This window comes from Rhododendron vialii, chromosome 1a (genome assembly GCF_030253575.1).
Source record: "Rhododendron vialii isolate Sample 1 chromosome 1a, ASM3025357v1".
NCBI lineage: Eukaryota > Viridiplantae > Streptophyta > Magnoliopsida > Ericales > Ericaceae > Rhododendron > Rhododendron vialii.
Genome location: NC_080557.1, coordinates 37,038,809 through 37,060,586, shown reverse-complemented (window position 1 = coordinate 37,060,586; position 21,778 = coordinate 37,038,809). Strand labels below are relative to the sequence as shown.

General features: G+C 36.9%; 1 protein-coding gene across 1 annotated transcript; it reads left to right on the top strand.

Annotated features, from left to right (window-relative positions):
* Positions 1 to 16,384: 16,384 nt before the first annotated feature.
* On the top strand, positions 16,385 to 21,004 carry LOC131335052 (RNA-binding protein Y14A). Its single transcript, XM_058370268.1, has 4 exons — positions 16,385 to 16,741; positions 18,698 to 18,834; positions 19,849 to 19,994; positions 20,634 to 21,004. Exons 1-4 carry the CDS (start codon positions 16,489 to 16,491, stop codon positions 20,677 to 20,679), a joined length of 582 nt encoding a protein of 193 aa, XP_058226251.1. The 5' UTR covers positions 16,385 to 16,488; the 3' UTR covers positions 20,680 to 21,004.
* The last annotated feature ends 774 nt before the right edge of the window (positions 21,005 to 21,778 follow it).

Genomic DNA, 21,778 nt, shown 5'->3' with positions numbered 1-21,778 from the left:
ATTTACGAAACGTCCAAAATTGCTTTAGAAATTTTCTTAAGCAATTTTAGACACTTCATAAATGCTCTTATCATTGTTAGATGGAGCTGATTTTTTGCAAGAACCTTAAGCAAAATATATTGAACAAAATGAGCGGCTCCGATTAATTTTTTTGAATCCGAGACGGGTCCAAACGTGCGTTGTACGCGCTATCTGTGTCCCAACTGCTGCACCAGTAACATTTATGATTGATAAATGGGGGTTTTACATTTTTTTTTTTGATAGGAGTACATCACAAATCAAAGCCCGAAAGCAATACAGATTTCCTCAAATGATACAGGAAAAAACAAAAACTACCAAGACTTCGACACAGGCACCCCCTGCAAAAGCAAGACTGACGAAACGCCTAAATAATGAACCAATCTAGGTCCAGGTAGTAGAGAATTCCAACTGGGCTCTTAGCTCAAACCCGAGAAAGCGCATATGAAACCTGGATGGTTTCACGACCGTGATACCAGCACCCGCCGGTGGACCAACAGACGGTGCACTCACAGCTACTGAATACCACGACCGAAAAGCCCAATTCAAACCAACACCACTCCAAGAACACTGTCACCGGCACAAGTCCGGCCATGGCGGCCAAGCACCAAACCAACTAAACTAAAAAAACAGAAAAAACAAACCTATTGGAAAAGAGCTACAGAGCTTAAAGAACGAACGCGTGCCGAGTGCAACATTGGGCCCCATCATCACAACACGAATTTCTTTTAACAGAAGCTCAAACGTCTACAACAAAATTTCAGAAAGAAAAAAAAAGAAAGCAAAATACCATAGATCCAAGTTCGAACCCTTATGGCAAAGCTCCGAAAATAGATCTGACGCTCCTAGAAACCCAAAGATTTACCAACTCACTCCAACCATGGCTTGGGTAAACGGTGGACGGCTATGGGGGCTACGGAAAAGGACAGGGGTGGAATTAGCGGGGATGGTTTGGGGATAGAGGGAGATGGTTGAGGAGGTGGGTGTAGGCAGAGAGGGTGACCGAACGGCGGAAATGATTGTTATGATTGTTTGAGATAATATCCAAATTATGATTCAGTCCTGAACAAAGCCGGCTGAGAGGATAGGCGGGAGAATCATGAGCTTCGGGCCTCAAAAAAAAGGCTAAAAATGAGAGTCCTCAAAATTCTAGGACCCGTGTATATATGCAAGCATGTATATATGGCCCCAATTCTTTTTGAACTAAGCCTCCTTTACATAAAATAGGCCAAATTAAAATTTAGAAACCACAAAATAAGCCCAATGGTGAAATTACTAATTAGAAACACTGATAATTAACTCCCATAAACCCTATGGAAAAAAGAAAAAAAACTCTCATACCCAATACTCCATTACAGTCACATAGAAATGCTGGAGGCTATAAAAAGAAGAAGAAGAAGGAGGAAATGCTTAACGTCGGTCTCAAGAAAGATTAAATGGATTGGTTATATTGTCTATCGAGAAGGAGTTGGTGAAGCACCTTGACTATGGAGACTTAATTAGTATGTTTATAGCAAAAAGTACGAGAAGACTAATGTTCAAATGATGGATTTTGAGATATTGTAATGGTTGCATTTTTTAGACAACTATATGCTTATATTTTGTAATGATAAGTCTTTTGTAAAGTTTTTTTTTAATGAAACTTTGTGTAGACCAACTTTTGTATCAAAAATATAGGAAGATTTCATTCAAGAGTACAGGAAGGTTTCATTTAAGAGATTCGCTTTTGGCCTCTAAACTTATAAACCGGTCCTTATCCGGAAACTTGAAGTAGTAGAGTATTTTTTGTTCACATAGTTGCAAAATACGGTCATGTTGGGGTGGTTAGCAAAGATGCCTACTAGGAGTACATTTTTATGCTTTTGAGTTGATTGTCCGTGAATCTTTGGGATTTTTATTGAAGAAATCTAGAAAAACTACTCCTACTCAAATCAAAAGTCGAAGTAGGAGAAAGGGCGGGCCTTCCTAGCCTGCACTTTGCCCATAAAATTAAGTTGATCCAACGTCAACCTAGTTTATGTCTCTCTTTTAAAAATTTGTGTCATTTTTTAATTGATTATATCTTGTAATGTATAATTTTTTAGTTGATTTTGAAAATATTATTAAAAGAACTAATTAAGACATATCAAACAATATCCATATTACATATAAAAAGTAGTATCATCAATTGAAAAATATAAAAAAATTCTATCCGGCTAGGCCTCGTCTGATAAGGGTTAGGATTGGACTACCAATATCTTGTTTGGTAACCCAAAATGGATTGGGACTATTAGTCTTATGGACTACCAAGGTGAGCTTTAAGGGGTATACACAATACCCTCTCGCACTTGATAAGTTGGTATTGATAATCCAATCCCAACACAAGCCATGCTAAATTACTTTTTTTCCCTGTTTATTGAATAAATAAGTTTTGCATAAGGGCAAAAAATGGAAATGTATACCATCAATCAAATTCTATTCCATGTGAAACAAACATAAAATTAATAATCTCATTATCTAATCTCATCTCAAACAAACAAACATATTCATTACCAAATCCAATCATAATCTCATCTCCTTATGAATCCCAACCATTTATCACTGTTATCAAACGAGGCCTTATAATATAACGAGGGACTAAAAGATTTGGGACGTATGGATGGAGTACTAATCATAATACACTATTCTCAAAACTAATCACATGCGACGTCCTGTCATGTTGTTGCTGTTTTTTTTTTTTAATTAACTTACAAGGCGTTTTCACTAAGCTAAAAATCAGGGATTATTTCTTACGATACTTTGTAGTCAAATTGTTTTCACTAAACTACAACTTAAAAATTGTATATGAGAAATGGAGAGGAGATGTCAAAAAGGCACAATGGATGTGGAAAAAAAATTGTGTAGGACAAATAAATTTACTTTAAATAGTAGATTATAGATGAAAAAATAGCGAAAACGGGACCTTAGTTTTTGCACGACTGCTCTACTCATTGAGCTATATAAACTGAATGGTTCAAATTATATTTATATATTTTCTCCGTCCAATTTTGTTTATCATTTTTTTATGTTCATGTCAGTTTTCAATCGTTTATATAATATGGATCGTGTTTGAGAGTTCTCGATTAGGTATACAATACAAAGTTTTAAAAATTATAAAGAATATTATACATTGGGACATATAAGCATTTAAAGAACGACACGAATAATAAAAATGAACAAATAAAATGAAACCGAGAAGAAGTACATATAACGGAGGCTAAAGATGGCTAGCCTCCAAGCCTGAGACATTATTGGGTAATCATGTTCCGCCACGCACTAACACTGGACAATTTTATAGGCTCTATACACTTAATAAAAGATTCCAATAAAAATGTTGGGTACTAAGCGCCCGCTAAGAAGTGTTCGGACACAACGTCACAATGCCTAAGGGTCCACTAAATTTTCCCCAAGCGGGCCAAGCCCTGAAAAGAATATGACTACATACATGGGTACATCGTATATACAGTCATTCATGTCTTCAGATCTGTTCCAGGTCTCATTAAATTAATTCAATCCGTTCATTTTGTTCAAAAATATGGGTCAAAATTTTGAAGCAAAGTTGGATTTTGCTTAAGTGTTTTTACTGATATCCGATTGATTTGATATTTTACAGAGTTTGAAAACATATTATATTGAACAAAATGGACGGCTCGAATCATCTGTGTGAAACCCGAGACATAACCTAAAGACATACTACCTCTGTCCCAATTTAACAATCATTTTTTAGAATTCGTATCGCTTTTTAATTGATTATTTCTTATAGTATAATATTTTATGTGACTTTGAAAACATTGTATTATAAAACTAAACGAAATTTATCATACAAGATCTATATTGGAGTGTAAAATTCATTACCGATTTAAAGATATAACTAATTTTTTATCCAATTAGAATAGACTGAGAGACTATTAAATTGAGACGGATGGAGTATATATAAACAGGGTATGTACCCCATGTTATGTACGCGTAGCAGCTCTGAGCCAAGCCCATAAAGTAGGGGATAATAATCCTCCCATCTCTTTTCTTTTCTTTTCTTTTTCCTGGCTCAGTTGGCCACGTGCTAGATTTGTACGCGTGTGGTCGCTATCTTTTCTGAAAGTGCACGTTCAGTTTGGCCACCGGTCTGAGACCCTGACATACTCCATTACCGTACTCTGTTATGTAGATTAATTTAGGGGGAATTGCATTTAAGTGGAGAGTGGGGCAAAAAATGCCTAACTCATGGACCATGTTTTTGGAATTGCTCAATCATGGGAAGGAAAACAATAATTCCCAAGACATGGAATTGAAGACAAAAATATCCCTCCCTTCTGTCATGAATCAGGGGCAATTTAAATTCATACACAGGGCAACTTAGGTTCATACACGTGGTAACTTAGAGGGCAACTTAGGTTCATACATTGGGTAATTTAGATTCATACGCGAGGCAACTTAGAAGGCAACTTAGATTCATACATGGGGCAATTTAGATTCATACACGGGACAACTTAGAGGACAATTTAGATTCATACATAGGGCAACTTAGAGGGCAACTTAGATTCATACATAGGGCAATTTAAATTCATACATGGGGCAACTTAGAGGGCAACTTAAGCTTATACACGGGACAACTTAGATTCATACATGGGGCAATTTAGATTCATACACGAGGCAACTTAGAAGACAACTTAGGTTCATACATGGGACAATTTAGAGGGCAACTAAGGTTCATACATGGGGCAACTTAGATTCGTATATGGGGCAATTTAGATTCATACGCAGGGCAACTTAGAGGACAACTTAGGTTCATATACGGGACAACTTAGATTCATACATGGGACAACTTAAATTAACACATCTTGATACCTTGATACAAGGTGCATCTTATTTTCATAACATCTTTGCACCGGCTCAAACGGATTGAAAATTGAAACACTTATTTTTTAACTATATTTTTAATATGTATATAGGGAAAAAAGGAGAAAAAAAAAACAGTCGGATTCATTAGAGACAATACTTACATCTCATGCTTAGAGTGTTGATTCGTGTGCCAAAAATGTTATTTCTGGAGGCTATAAAAGGAGGACTTTGTGTTTCAACTATATTTTTTAACTAAAAAATTGAAATACATAATTTTTAAATATATTTTTAATATATAAATGGTATAAAAAAAATATTTCAAATTTCAATCCGTTTGAACCGATACAAAGATATTATTTTTCTGACCATTTCATCCTAAATGGTCGTAGTAATTTTTTGGCTTTAAGACCTTTCAACGAACACCCTAAGATTCCTTATTTAATTTTAGAGTTCTCTTAGGGTGCACATTGAAAGGCCTTAGAGTGAAAATTTTATTACGACCATTTAAGATGAAATGATAAAAAAATAATATCTTTACACCGGTTTAAACAGATTGAAAATTGAAATACTTATTTTTGTAATTATATTTTTTAATCTGTAAAGGACAAAAAGGAAAAAAAACAGTCAGATAGAAAGAGAAAAAAGGAAATAAAGAGAAAAAAAAAGAAGAAGATTCAAACTGGAAAGAAAGATAAGAAAATAAAGAGAAAAAAAAAGAAAAGAAAAAAATTTCAAACAGAAAAAAAAAAAGAAAAGGAAATAAAGAGAAAAAAAACAATCAAACTGAAAAGAGGGGGTGGGGGGGGGGGGGGGGGGGGGTTAAATGTGGAAATGGGGTTGTGGAGTCGGGGTGGGGCGTCAGGGAAAAAAACACAAAGTAAGAATAATAAAACCACGTGCTGGGTGTGGCTGCTGTGCCCTCCATGGCAGCAGAGCTTTGCGTCTGATTTGGGAGGGGGTATCTTAGTCATTTAGCTTTCTGTTTTCATGTCTTAGAAATTATTTGTTCTCCTTTTCATTCCTTTAGTAATTACCCAAAAACGTGTCCATGAGTTTGGGAAATAATTGCCCCCACCGGCTTCTGAAATGTAATTCCCCCAATTTATTCCCAGAAATTTTTTACTCCTACTGCTTCCGTTCAATAATCTGAACCGTTGGATTTCCTCTGCAAATCATACTGTCAAACCGTGTTAGAGTTGACGGGTAAAAGTACAGATTAGTAATTATTCAGCGGGCTTGCTAATTTCAAAGGAATATAATATCTCAATAATTTCAAAAGCGTTTGGATATCAATACACATATCACGGATATTAATACAGAATATCTTTATGACTATTAATACACTTTTCTCGAATGTCAATTCATATTTTACATATCATCCTCTGTCCTTAGGGCGGGCGGAGGTTAGCATTTTCCATTATTCAGTACTACTTAGTGCTAGGGCTGTAAACGAACCGAATCGAACCGAACCCTGTCAAGTTCGGCTCGGGTTCATTAAGGTATGAGTTTGGCTCGGTTTTGGCTCGAGTTCGATTCGAGCCTGAACAACTTGGCTCGAGTTCGGCTCATTAAAATTTTTCAAGGCTCTGGTTCGGCTCGGTTGGGTTTGTTAAGATACTAATCTGGCTCGAGTTCGGCTCGGATTCGGCTCGGGTTCAATTTGAACTTGAACATCTTGGCTCGAGTTTAACTCGTTAAACTCAAATGAATGGAACCGAGCAGAATCTAAGCTCGAATTGAGCTCGTCAAGACTCAGGTTTGATTCGGCTTAGCTCATTAAACTTAAGCGAACCCAAACTCTCTCATTGATCGTATAGAATTTGGGAGAAAAATAAGTATTGAATTATATATACAACCTTAAAATTTTTTACATTTATAAATAGACCCCTGTTAAATTATTAATTAAATTTAAGTATAGGTTCGCGAATCTAACCGAGCCGAATACCGTTAGGCTCAGGTTCGGCTCATTTACGGAACGAGCCTAGAATTGAGGTTCAGGTTCAGTTCGTTTAGCAGACGAATCGAACTCGAACGAGCTCTTACCGAACCGAGCCTCGAATAGTTCGCGAATGACTCAGTTCATTTACAGTTCTACTTAGTGCCCCAAGTGTCTGAAGGTGTGTTCTACTACTAATTATTTTATGAATTAATGGTGATACATTATGAGAAAATAACCCATCTTATAAGTCGAAAAATAAGTACTTTAAAAATAAGAACCTTAGTGAAACGGGGCCTCATTCAGCCTGTCCATCGAAAGCGCTAAACAAGCAAAGAAAATATTCCTACGTTTGCAAAAAATTAGTTCTTATCAAATATTAATACCGGGGCGGCTCCACTAGGGTTTGATAGGGTTCGAGAGGGTTCAAGAAAACTCCTTGAATTCAAAAAATTATTAAAAATTTGTATATTTTTGCGTGTAATTTGATATTTCTTTTCTATTGTCGGCACTGAATCAGTCATGCAAAGCAAAGTAAATGAAAAATTTACTGAAATTTGTGAGTAAATAGATCAAGATACACAAAATTGTATTTTCTTCTATAACTGTAGGATTTAAGTTTAAAATGCATTTACCATTCATTTTTCATAACAAATTATTGCAACATGTTACGTGTGTATTAACATTTGATCTTATTGAAATTTTATAAACATGTTTTTATTTGCACGTTTTGCAAGATGAACAAGCCGTAGGACCTATGTATGGACGAGTAAAGAGAGGATTGGGGTACGGAGAGGAGCTATCCGCAAGTTGATAATATTGGAAAAATTGAACAGAAAACCAGGTGACAATTTGGTAAAAGGAATGTGCAAACCACAACCCTTATGGGGTGGATATTGTGTAAAAATGTATCGACATCTAAAAAAGTGTGTTGAATTTCGTGAAAAGTGATCACTTAGTTGACGATGGTTAGGCCATCCACAGTGGTATAATCAAAAGCAAAACATTTTTAAAGTTAACAATGTTGGTATAAAAAATGGCTCACAATGGTATAATCAAACTTAGCAACATTCTTAGAAATAATCAAATTTTGGGTTTTGGATAACCAAAACTAGCAACTTTTTTCAATAATCAAAATTTGTGGATCTCACACCATATAAGTTAATTGGTTTCAAAATTGTATACACACATGTTTCAAATGGTATTTTATTCTTCGCTTGCTCTGTATCTCATTCTCTTTACCCACAAACTGTTTCTCTTTCTTTCCCTCCAAAAGTGAAGCTCATATCTTTCGTTCATCTACAATTCAACTAATTGTCGCCGGATTAAGGTATTTCACTTTTTTTTTCTTATTTCTATTTTATTCTTTTTTCGTTTCCTCTCCTTGTGATTGAGTACATGAAAAACCTTGCATTATTTTCCAAATTCAAGAACACATCTGATTTTTTTTTTTTGAGTACATGATTTTTTTCCCCCCCAAATTCATAATATGAGGAATGGAAGTCACCAATTTTTCCCAAAATTAAAGAAGGTACGTAAACGATATATTTTTGCCTGAAAAAAAATCGTAATAGAGGGAAGTGATCAATGGTGGAAAACATAAGGAGAAAGTGAAATTGTAGTTGATCCCTTATTTTGGTTATGGACTAGAAGTGACCATTGTGGACCTCAACATTGTTAAACTTAACAACCTCTTAAATGGATAATCAAAAGCTGATGTGTCAACTTTTAGTTATCCATTTTTTATTATACCACTGTGGATAGCCTTAGCAAGACAATAAAAAACCATAAGAGCATCCACAGTGGTATAATCAAAACAAAAAGATTTATAAAATTAGCAACATTTGCTCAAAAAAAGCTCACATTGGAATAACCAAACTTAGAAACGTCTTAGCAACTCATCAAATTTTGGTCATTGGATAATCAAAACTACAAACCTTTTATCAATAATCAAATTTAATTGTCTCCACATTTCCTCAATCAAGTACATCATTATTACACAAAAATATTCTTTCTTCCATTTTCAACATGATAATAACAAAAATACTTTTAAAAACAGTTTTTTCCAAAAAAAAATTTAAACAGTTTTCATTCAAAACAATTTTTTCATTAAAACTTTTTTTTCAAAAACTGTTCTTTTGAAAAAAAAAAAAACTTTTTCTATTTAAAAACTATTTTTTTAACTTTTTCCAGAAAATTGTTTTTTTTTAATTAAAGTTTTCAAAAAACTATTTTCTCCTCTTCTAATAACCTATTTTTATTAGTTTGAAAACTATTTTTAAAAAATTGTTTTCTATGTCACAATTTCTACATTTTTATAAGTTAAAAAGATGATGTGAAAAATTTTGGTTATTCAATTTTGATTGTACTATTGTGGACCTCTATATTGCATCCGTTTGATTAAGATAAAAATTTTGCAAGAAAGTACAGAAGTTAGAGTAATAAATGTTCGTTCTTGCAAGAAAATAAAATTTTCCTGCACTTTTTGTGAGAAAAAATAAAGCACGCTTTCTAGTTTCTAGCTTTAGAAGGTTGTACAGGAAAATTTGTTTTCTATCACTTTTTAGGACATTCTTGCTAAGTGAACACCCAAAGAGTATTATTTTTTTTCTTTCTTACATTTTCTATCTTTATGTCGCTAATCAAACGGATCCTTAGTCAAATGAGAAAAAAAAAAATCAAAACAAGGGGAAAAAAACTGTAGAAAATTAAAGAATTATCCACTTGACTGTAGCTATAAGAAACTTACGGTTCCATTGTATTTGGGCTTGGGCAGCCCATATCCAATCAACATGGTTGTGCTTGGGCTTATCTTTGAGAAATGAAAGAAAAGCTAAAATAAGAGAATGTCAACCGGATTTGTAGACGAAACGGTGTGATGTAAAAAATTTGAACCAAATGTAATAGAATAGTGTTTTAAAAAATTAAAAATGGCAAAAAAAGATAGGGCAAAGGGGGCACACACAAGTATGAAAGGTGCGGTCTCTCAAAATTGGAGTCTTTAGGCATTAGGCTTAATGGCCTGGTACTTGGGCTGCCCCCTTTATTTTAATTAATATACATAACATTTGATTCAATTTTTGTATGCTTCCTAATGTACGAGAAAAATACGCATGCGCAAAAACATACACTTGCAGAAAACTTCAAGAAGTTTGTAATTTCCAATTATGACCCTCTAATTTCGAACTGATCTTCCAAATTTCCCTTCCTCCTTAAGTTATACAACCATAAAGCAAGGCAATTCTCTTTTCTGTTAGGACTTCCAAACACTTTAGTAAACCTAAAAACCAGGGCTCCATCTGCTTTTGGGTCATGGGACTCTGTTTGGAAACATCTTATAGAGCAAGTTTACCAGGTGAGCTAAAACCTCTCTTGTAGCTATTTTACCAACAAAAACAACAAAAAATAAGGTGCAGCATATGAGGTAAAAGGAAAGGGAAAATAGATTTGTTGAAACGGCTAGGTAGAAATATCGACGCCATGTTCATCATATTTCCATTAAACAATTATTTTCTCTCTACTCTCCTCTCTCTCTCTCCCCCTATGCCTTTAGTAGAAAAAAAAAAGTAATAGTAATATTTTAATAAAAATAGGTTAAAATAGATAACATTGGTGTAGTGTTACAGGCGATGTGAGTAGGTAAAATAAAAAATGTACACTGTTCATAAGCTTTTTTAGCAAATAACTGATGTACTTGCTCTTATACAATCCGGGAATAGCATAAACTTGCTCAAAACTCAGGTTGTATTTATTAACTAAAAATAAATACTTATTTTTTGAATTAAGGTGACACTCCATCCGTTCTAACTTGAGAGTCCATTTTAAAGATTCCAACTATTTTAGGAGACATGTAATGATTACACCTATATTGCCTATCATTTACATCATTACTCCTATATTCTACCTACTTTATAACACTTATATTCACTTGTGGGGGACACTTTTGAAAATTATCATTTTTTTTCCCATTTTTGGAAAAGGACCATCATTTTGGAATAGCCCAAAATGGAATAATGTACTCTCAATTTGTAATGGAGAGATATATTGTGAAAGAATAATTTGTCTCGTAAAGCAAAAATTAATGATGAAGCGGTTTTTGGTCACCTCCGGAAAGAGGGGTACCTCAACCGTCCATCTAGTCCTTCAGCGGATGAAACGACTTCCTGCATGCTCAATTAACGATCTGCAATACAAACAAAAAAGTTATGGGCACCGGCGTGGCTGTCGCCATCACCCCTCCGATGCCTAAATCAATCGATCTGCTTTAGAAGAGAGTATGGACTGAGTATGAGTTCTATAGTTTTTGCATTGCATACCTTTTTGAGGTGGAGATGTGATCTTTATATAGGCATTTTGGGAGGAATCCCTTGGGACCGGGACTCTTAAGTCTCATCCGCTCGTGGCGGGTATAGATAGGTGTTGGAGTGTCCTCCTTACCTTAGGAATCCTCTGATTCTTATCAGGTTTGAGGAGTCCCTTCACCTTTGGACTCTTGTACCTGCTTATCAGGTTAAGAGTCCTTACGGTGCTGGAACCTCTTTGGCTTATCCGCACATGATAGAAATAGGTTGGAGTGTACTCCTTACCTAGGACTTCTTAGGTCCTTATCAGGTTTGAGGAGTCCCTTCACCTTTGGACTCTTGTACCTGCTTGTCAGGTTAAGAGTCCTTACGGTGTTGGGACCTCTTGGGCTTATCCACACATGACGGAAATAGGTTGGAGTGTTCTCCTTACCTAGGACTTCTTAGGTCCTTGTCAGGTTTGAGGAGTCCCTTCACCTTTGGACTCTTGTACCTGTTTATCAGGTTAGGAGTCCAATTGGTGGACGGATCTCTGTAGTTATCCTTTATGGACCGTGGCTTGACCTCTTCTAAGGAGATAAGGCTTGTGGCTGCTCCCTGAGTTCCCTTCGTGCATGGGTTTCTCACGGTTATCCCTTGGGATTCGCAGCCTCATCTCTTGGGATGAGATAAGGCCTTGGATATTCTAGAAGGGGAATAATAGTCCGACTTCTCTGAGTCTTTTTGACTGTACGAACCTCTTGATGGAGTGTCTCATAAGTCTGGCTGCAGGTTTGTCATATTTTTCGAGCTCACCTGGTGAGCTGAGCTCGGTATCTTTCTATGAGCTGTGTTCGTGAGCTGGCCTTCGTCCTTGGATTGGTTTAATAGAGGCTAGTTATTATAGGCTAGATTCCATGTTCTTGGGACTCTAGCTCGAGCCCTTAAGGCTGTGCTCGCGAGCTCTTTGGTTTGGGCTGACCTTTGCCCTTAGGCTGGTCCATTGAGCTCAGTTCTTCAAGCTAAGCTCCATGTCACTAGGTCCCCTACATGGCCCATCATGTTGTGCTAGGCTTCCTGGTCTGGGCTTACTGTAGCAGGCCGAGCAAAATGGCTCGTGCCACTTCTGAATGTGATCCGGTATCCCGATCAACTCTGAGTCATTTTACCCTCATTGTTCAGAATGCCGAAGGCGTCCAGAGCCGAGGGTCCTGGTTAATTATGACTTGCTTAATCGCCTCGGCCGCCAGCACGCACGCGAGCGGGAAACGCATTCTGTTGGACATCCTCCGATGGTCGCACAACACGCTCGGTGCCGAACGAGCGTAGCCATCAATCCAGCTCATCTGCGTGGGAACAACAACCGTGGCAATGATGATGGTTGCTACGTCATCCAAACGGTTATAAGGATAACGATGGGGGCACGTGAAGGTGCCATCTCATCCTACAAATGGTTACAAAACCCTAAACGTGACGTAAGAGTGACGTCAGCCAACGCGTGTCGAGCGTTGGTGCAATCTTGGGGATCAAGCTAAGAGGTTCCCTATAAATATCTCATTATGCCTTCCTCTTAGAGGTACGCACAGAAAAAACCCTAACTCCTAATTCCCAAATTCTCTCTGCAAGTGAACTGACTCTTGCACCGGAGGGCCATCCCGGAGAACCTCCGGTGTGGTCTTTAGTCGTGCTTCATTTTGCAAGGTGAAGAAAGAGATTAGGAGCAAATCTCGAACCCACAGTCAGAAAGCATAAACCATTCGGAATGGAGCCCCACAATTTGGTGAACCCAACGTGCTAGGCTTCCTGGTCTAGGCTGACCTTGGGAGGTTATTTCCTACTTATCAATTAAGTACCTCAAAATTAAGATTTGGTACAATGTAGCCTTCAAGGCTCCCTAGACCAATATCCAAACGATGGGGAAAAACAGGTAAACAGAAACAGAGATACACAGCATTAAACCCTTGGTTAGAATCTTGGAAATCTGAATAACTTTCTGAAAAGTAGTTAAATCCAAACACTGTCTGTCAACTGTCAAGTGTTAACCCATTTTGGTTATCTAGGTCTTGGGTTGAATCAAATGATCAGTGTGGCTTTGGTAGTAACACTGCTCCCCCTTTGTGGACAGCTATTTCTGTGTTCTTTGAGTAATGACACTGTTTCAAAGCTTCCCAAGACAGGAACTGGAGAATGACAGAGAATCCAATTTATTTTGGAAAATTGTTCATCTAGGCTTTTTCTCCGATTAATGGTCAGTGTGTCCAAGCCAGCTTACGTGCACGTCACTAATTCCGTCTCTGATCTAGTCAAATACAGGTCATCCACACTGTAACTAGGGAATTCACAAGAAAGAAATTACTTTCTTGCTGTCTGACTAATGCTTTGGAGCTAAAGTTCATCTAACTTTGACAATGCATGAAATATAACCGCTGCAACACATCAGAGCAAGACAGCAACAGTATCCTTGTTTTGTTATTAAACAAAACATAATATGGTTTTTTCTTTATCATGCTTCATGAACCAAGTACTCAATTGATCTGGCTTCATGAACAAAGTACTTATCCGTTAACTCTAGCTAGTATGACCGCTGCAACATATTAGAGCATCTGTCTCTTTAAATTTTAGACCAAATTATACCTTAAAATATCACTTTATTACTTTAGCTGGTCACTTTTAAAATGCATACTGCATCAGACTCTCTATTTTAACTTATGGTCTATTAATATAGTATTTCCTTCTTCTTTCAAAATAATATTGAAATGTTAATTTTTTTTCTCAAATGTAATATTCTATAACGGTCTATTAAAAATTAGAGCACTTAAATTTTTAACCATATATTTTTTGACATATAAACAGTCTAAAATAATTAAGTGCTTCAATTTTCAATCCGACTTGAACCGGTATGAAGATCTTATTTTTTTGATCATATTATTCTAAAAGGTCATAATTATTATTTTTTGTCCCTAGAACTCTAAAAATTAAGAATCTGCTCTTTATTTGGGATCCTGTAGAACAAAAATTTGATTATGAGAGCAAGTGGAGACAAGTTAATAAGAAAAAGTGGGGACAAGTTAACAAATTAAACAATAAAATATTGAAGTAGATTGTGAATAGTTCCTCGCCTCCTGTGGTGAGGAACTGTAGCAAAGTTGGAATCTTTGCAAAGTACCGATCAAAGCCACGAGGCTGATGCTGACTTTTCAAAGTCTTGCTTGCCACTGTAATGAAATAATAGGAATAACGAGAGTGATGCAGATGCTCTCAGAGCAAGACAACAACAATCTTGTCGCTAAATCTCTATCCATTTTGACTCATAAAGTTGTATTCGAAACGGTTACAAGTGATCTACCATATGCGATTGACTTTTAAATATGTGATTGTGAATTTGAGCTAATGGAGCAACATCGACTCATTTTAGTGTGAGATATAACTTACTAAAGGTCAACATCTTATCCTATGAAAAAATGAAAAAGGAAAAAAAAAAAAAAATGAAGTGATTTGCTTATATATCCCTTTGACTTTTAACGAAAGTTTAACTTAGTACTTCAAGTTTCAATTTCTACAAATAAAACCTTCGATTTGCAAATTGGTTTCAATGTCATCCTCCAGTTGGCTTTCGTTAACAAAATTGACGGAAAATGGGCATGTGCCCATCATGTGAGCCTTCTCCAAGGGCATATTTGCCAATTCCCCTCTCCAAGGGAATATTATGGTCAATGCAAATGTTTTTTTTTCTTCAATGCCCTGTAGGTGTTTTTTTCTTCAATTCATTATGGCTATAATGCAAAATGGTGTTTTTTCTTGAACATTATGGCAGCAAGTAGGTGTTTTTTTCTTCAATGCCCTGAACATGATCATCATCATCTTCGTAGTTCCGTGCGAGCCTTGGAGTGGAACCCGCATGCCTGTCGGTTCATGGTCAGTATGGAACCCATAGGTCGTCTTAGCATCAGTGTTTTTCAAAATTCTTTTTGTTTGTTGGTTTTCATTTTTTTTGTACTTATTCAAAAAAAATTCGCATTTGTTAGTTTTTTGAGAATTATTGCTTCGTCATAATGAAATGAATCTAAAAAGTAAAAAATTACGATCAAAACTGTTTTTTAATAAAGACAAAAAAATTGGCTTATTGGTTTATTTTTGTCTTTATTTAAAAAAATTGAGTTTCGGTCATAATTTTTTGCTTTTTAGATGTCTCTCATCATGATGAAGCAATAATCCACAAAAAACTGACAAAAAACTAACAAATGCGAAAAAAATTTGAATAAGGACAAAAAATAATCCACAATGACTTTTTTAGCCGAACAAGGCTTAAGCTCATTTTTAAAAAAGCACAAAAAATAAAAATGTGGAGAAATTGAAGTACTACATGCACTGGTAGGATCACTAGTTTAAATTTCTGATAAGAACATATGTGTAAACCAAGGGGGTTGGTGGTGGACTAGTGGTAAACAAAACTTTGAAGAAAGGGGTGTCAATAATGGTGGTCCAAAATGGCGGTATAAAGGCAATGGTTTCCCTCCAAAACCAATAGGGTTAGGAAAGGGAGAGGGAAATTGGCAAATATGCCCTTGGATAAGGCTCACGTGATGGGCACATGCCCATTTTCTATCAATTTTGTTAACGGAAGCCAACTGGAGGATGACATTGAAACTAATTTGCAAATCGAAGGTTTTATTTGTTGAAATTGAAACTCGAAGTACTAAATTGAACTTTCGTTAAAAGTCGAAGGGATATATAAGCAAATCATTCAAAAAGATACTACTTCGTAGTAGTTATTATTGAGAGCAAGTCCACTCGTTGTTGTCAAAATGACATTGTCATAGTCATTTTTTTAACTTGCTATAGTGTCAAATAGCCAAAAAAAATAGCAATGTCACCGCACCGATTTGATGCCATTTTAGATAATCTCTAAATTAGGCCATTGAGTTAAACCCATATCTGTTTTTGATGCAAATACAATGACTTGAATGATTAGGCAAGTTCAGCAATTGTTAAATTGGAAGCCAAATTTGGGCATCAAGAATGGCACTGTCAAAAATCGACATCCAGAAAATTTGACATTGAGTTTGGTTCCTGAGTGAGCAGGATTTTGCCATTGTCAATTTCAAATTCTGACTTTGACATGATATTTGGTACTAGGGTGGACTTGCTCTGACGAAGTAATCAATGGGTGGATTTGTAATGCTAACTTAAACTTGGAGTAGAGTTCTGTGATAAACGAAAAACCTGAGGGAGGTCAGTGTAATATTTCCTTATTCCAAATCAACTCCTCTCTATAACTACCGAAGTACGAAGCATTTGAGTTCCGACTGCAGAAACCCTTACCCGCCCCCTCCGCGCTCCCACCTGGTCGAGACTTCTAGAGAGAGAGAGAGAGAGAGAGAGAGAGAGAGAGAGAGGATGGCTAATACAGAAGTGGAAGCGGTGGACTTCGAGCCGGAGGACGACGATCTCATGGACGAGGACGGCGGCGTCGACGTGGACGCTGCTCCTATGCCCAAGCTCAAATCCGCCATCACTGGCGGCGCCTCCGAGCCCAAGAGGACCAAAGGCCGTGGCTTTCGACAAGAGACCGACGCAGCCGATCGAAACACCCGCTTGGCTGGTCGATTCGACTCCCTCGACTCCGATGGCGGGCCCGGTCCTGAACGATGTCAGTCTCTCTCCCTCCCTTTCTTTCTCCCCCTCTCTTTGTGCAGCTTTTTATCGGTAAATTGTGTTCACTTACTTAGGTTGATTATCGTTCTCTACATGGACTATGGTTAATAAAGTTGAAGTCTTGGGGAAAATATAAGACTGAGATTTGTTGACAATTGAAGTGTTTCTCTAGGAAGATTCATATATGCGATGTTTACGATTAATAAGTTTTGTGGGTTTCTCCAAGTTGTCGGTTTGATTTGCTGAAAATTGAAGCGAAAGAAGATGAAACTGGATTCTTGTTTCCTGTTCTGCTAATGATGCTTTTATGGGTTTTCTAGATTAGATGTACACAATTAACAAAGATTGGAACAGGAGAGCCCATCATCTTAAGTCGGACTTTTGGGGAGAAAATTCATCTTCGCTTGTTGCGAAAATATTAATTTGCTGTTTGAGAAACTGAGGATGGGACGAGAATCAGAGTGTTGGAGACATAGAATTTTGGTTTGTAAAAATTGCTATTATTATCTTAGGATCGCAATGAGTTTTGAGTATTATCTCAACTTGGTCGGTGAATTCAATGTGCGGAAATAATGTGCTATTTAAATACTGAGCATGTGACTGTGTGGCACTGAAAATTGGAGTGTTGAAGAATGAAGACGTTGAATTTGGAGACTCGTAAAACTGCTAGTCCTATCTAAGAACGCAAAAAAGTTTTTGAGTATTCCTACTATCTTAGTTGGTCATTGAATTCAAAGTCTCTCGGAAAACTCTTTTGTGTGGCGCTTTATATGTTTTGTGTATCCTCTAAGTGATTTGAGCTGTTTTGCTCGGTGGATTCGTAAAAATTTCACTTCTCACGGACTTTTGGGCACATAATTCCAAGTTACACTTTGGTGTTTTGTTTTTCATGTGTAACTGCATGCCTACATTGATATTCACGGATCCTATGTTACATGATTCATATGTCCTCCTAAAATTCTGATCTCTTGTAGTTTTGTTCTCCATTGTACAGAGACATGCCCAGATAATGAAAGAAATCCCTCACCCCATGCGTGTTTCTATGTAGGATCCCACCAATTTTTGGTTGTCTTGTTTTTCTCCTCCTGAAATACCTGGTTATTAACATGACTGAGCCAACAATTTTCATTTTCCTGGGAAATGGTACTTCCTAATTGATAACATTCTCATATGTGATGTAAATTAATTGCAACAAACTGTAGCAGCTTTGATGAATGATGAGTGATAAGCGCTATGGATTTAGAGAAGAGAAAACCCACCAGCTCTCATTGAAGCAAAGAAAAATGAAAATCGGGTGAGAGGTTGTTCATAGGGGTGCCAATAAGCCAGTGAATGGGGGTACCACATCTAGTCTATGCCTTGGTGATAGGACTGGCAAGCCTGGCTTTGTGGCACAGTCATGGTTGGACACATAGGTAGGAGAGAGAGAGGAAAAAAGTCTGTTGGTATTACTCTTGCATGATTTTCATGAACGTATACCTGTTGACCTTTACCATCTACCAACGAATAGGTGTTTATTATTGACAGTGAAGAAAAATTAAGTAGGGATGAGACAACTCCATATCATATTAATTTCTAATTCTTGCTGGAATCTTCAGATGTTCCCAAACTGCCGACTTTCTACCATCTAGCATAGAATACTGTTCATTATACACAGTGAAGAACATTAATTAGGAACTCGTACCTTCTCTCTTTCTAAATTCTTGCTGGAATCTTCAATTATTGTCGAATTTTTTCTTAGACGTTTCCCAGTATTGTCTTGAATTGTTAGCATTGTATCCCCAATTTCTTATCTTGCAGTTTAGATACTTCTCTCATTCTCTAGTTAATATGTGTATTATCATTCATATTCGATGTATACATATATTGCTTTCCATGCCTGAAGTTCTGAACTGTAATTTATGAAAAAAATTGCGTCAAATCCACTTCTAATGGGGGTGAGCTTTTCCAGCCATTGAAGGATGGATTATTCTGGTCACTGGAGTTCATGAAGAGGCACAAGAAGATGATCTGCAAAATGCATTTGGTGAATTTGGGGAGATTAAGAATTTGCATTTGAATCTTGATCGTCGAACTGGTTTTGTCAAGGTAATATAACAAGTATTCAAACCTGTTAGATAGGGTGAACTTTAATTATTGCCCATTATAGAGGCAAGAGGCACATACAATGATACGGTACACAGTCGGGTCATGATATGGATACCTTGGCATGATACTTTCTATTTACATGAAAAAGAAACTTAAAGAAATGGGTTCTGACACATGGCAATGAATAACTTGTAGTGAATACGAATTACGTACTCATATGATGGACATCTAAACAAGCCACTTTGTCCACAAACGGATTTCTCTTTCTTTTATGGAAAGATTATAGCACATACCATAGCTTCTGCTTTATGCCTAACTTTTTGAATCCTCAAGTTTTTTACAAACGTGTATAAAATTTTAAAGGCCTGATGTGGATAATGGGTGGTTACTGGTTAGTACTTCTGAAAATACTTTTGTTTTCTAGAGATTGCAAATTTGTTAATGGACATTCATGCCTGACATGCGTCAATTTGTGTTGGATGAGTGTTTTTAGTCTCAAAGGCATGTTGGATGCAGAATGGTGATGCATTAAAACTATTTGATGCCCTGTTCTCCTCGAATTCTTCACCCAATTCCCAGGAGCTGTGTCCCTATTCTGGGTTTTAGTATCTTTGGATTTGCATAATTGTGTACAATACACTATGTTTGGGTAGCTGGTAAGATACTATTTTGGATAGTTGATTAACTTTTCTATAGTCCTGCATTAACTGTGAATCGGTTGATTAAATCTTTAACCTACTCTTCAAGTTAATCCACACCCCACGTGTCATTAGGACCTGTTGCCTCTTAACTCTATTATGTTCTCTTCATCTCCGGGATATAAGCAGAAAGTACAAGAGGCTACTGTAATGGATTTTAAAAATACGGAAATCCCACACTAATTGCTCTCCAAATGCTAGAAATAAAAATGATGGTAGGTCGTAGTTTCGAAGCCTGCCTACCAAAAACCAAAAATAACAAATAAACTTGAAAAACAGGCTTGTGCTGAATCTTTTTCTGTGAAATGTCTTACAGGGCTATGCGCTAATTGAATATGAGAACCGTGACGAGGCACAAAAAGCTATAAGTGAAATGGATGGAACCGAGCTGCTCACCCAAAACATCACTGTCGATTGGGCCTTCAGCAGGGGTCCGTTTAAAAGGAGGAACATGAGGAGGAGGTATGTCCCGTGTGAAATCACCGTGCTTATAAACAAATCCACTTATAGTTTGTATTGGAATATGTCTGAATGAATTAAGTGATTTTTAAGGAAACTGAATGTAGTGATGGATGTAGAAATATTCTCTCAGTGATTGTATTCACATTTAACTTGCTTGTAAGGTGGGACTCGAAGCATATAAGTTCTCTTATCTGAGTGTTGGTTGCTCATGAGTCCGAACAAAATTGTCATCCTTCGCATGCTATTTAGGTTGAAGAAGCATTGGAAATCAACAGCTTGCAGGCTCATTTTCCTTCTGTGATGTTCTTGGGATGTGACTTTACAACTAATTCCAGATTTTGTATCTTGGTTGCACCTCCTTGGTTGCTTGTTTACATAATATTTTCTTACCAAGAAATTGGATACAGTATACGTGGGCAAGATTAAACTGTGATCGTGACACTGCAAATCCGAGAAGAGTAGGATAAAGACCATAGATGTATGAATACAGGAGATGATATGAGTTGTGATGGTTGTCAGATTGAAAAATACAATAGATGATCTTTAGTGACAAATCCCGTATTTTATTATCATTTCAGTTCTTGGTCGATCTGAGTCCTATCCACTCATAAAGTGCTGTTCTTTTCCTTGCTATTGCAGATCACCACGTGGACACCGATCAAGAAGTCCCAGGAGGAGATTCTAGTTATGCAATTGTTTTGAGGATTTCATGTCGGATGAAAAACTGGATGTTTGGACAAGTTTTTCCTTTTCTTAACTTGTTACTGACTGTATGAGTGATGTTAATCTATTTGCTGTGGATCTTTTGCTCTCACTCACTTTGCCTTTAGTTTTCCTCGTCTTTTTCTTTTTCTTCCCTCATCCCCAGTTTTAAAGTTTGCAGAGAAAATGGGATTGATTTCAGATGAGTTGCAACATGGCATTTGCTTGTGCTTTAGGATTTACGGAACATTGCGATGTATTGAGGGGACTTGTGTATTGATTATATATTATGTATTTTGTATTTTTTATTTTGTGTTTGTCTCTCTTGTTAGAAAGCTTATCTGGGATCGGCTTATATTCAACCACACTTTGAAGCTCATCAAATTTTTAAATCAAGTGTGTACAACTCTATTACTTGCTTAATGAAACGATGCTGTTACTCAAATTTCGACTCGTGATTGGGAGCACAGGATTAGATTCAGGCTCAATGTAAAACAAACAGAGCGCCTAGCAATGCATCTTCACATTACTCTGTCAACTTCATTTGAGTTTGACCCGAAAGGGCAGAAACAAAGTTTGAATGCATTAGAGCATCTCCTATAGCCTCATCTCTTTCTCCCTTCTCGCCACGTCCAATGAGGCATCGCCCAAAACCCTCACCCAATTGTCTCGGCTCCCACCTCGTACATGCTGATCTGGTTTTCAATTTGTGCCATGGATATATGTTTCTCGGCTTCATGCGGGCCAATCAACCGCCCCGTAGAACAAATTTTCTGTTTTTTTAAACAGTGATTTGGGATTTTTGGAATTTGAATAGGTATTTGCCTAGGCTGTTGGGTAATGAAGTTATTTGGTGGCTAGACAAAGTTGATTTTTGCACTTTTGCTAAGCATTTTGCCTAGGACGAGCTTGAGGCTATTGGAGATGCTCTTATCATTTCTGTTCTTGAAGCTAGTTAATTTTTAAACCAAGGCTAAAGAACCATCCAATGGGCACAATCTAAGCCCTCTCCCAACCTAAGTCACACAATTTATGTGCGGGAGCATGAGGGTGAAACCGTCATTTAAAAATATCCCGACATA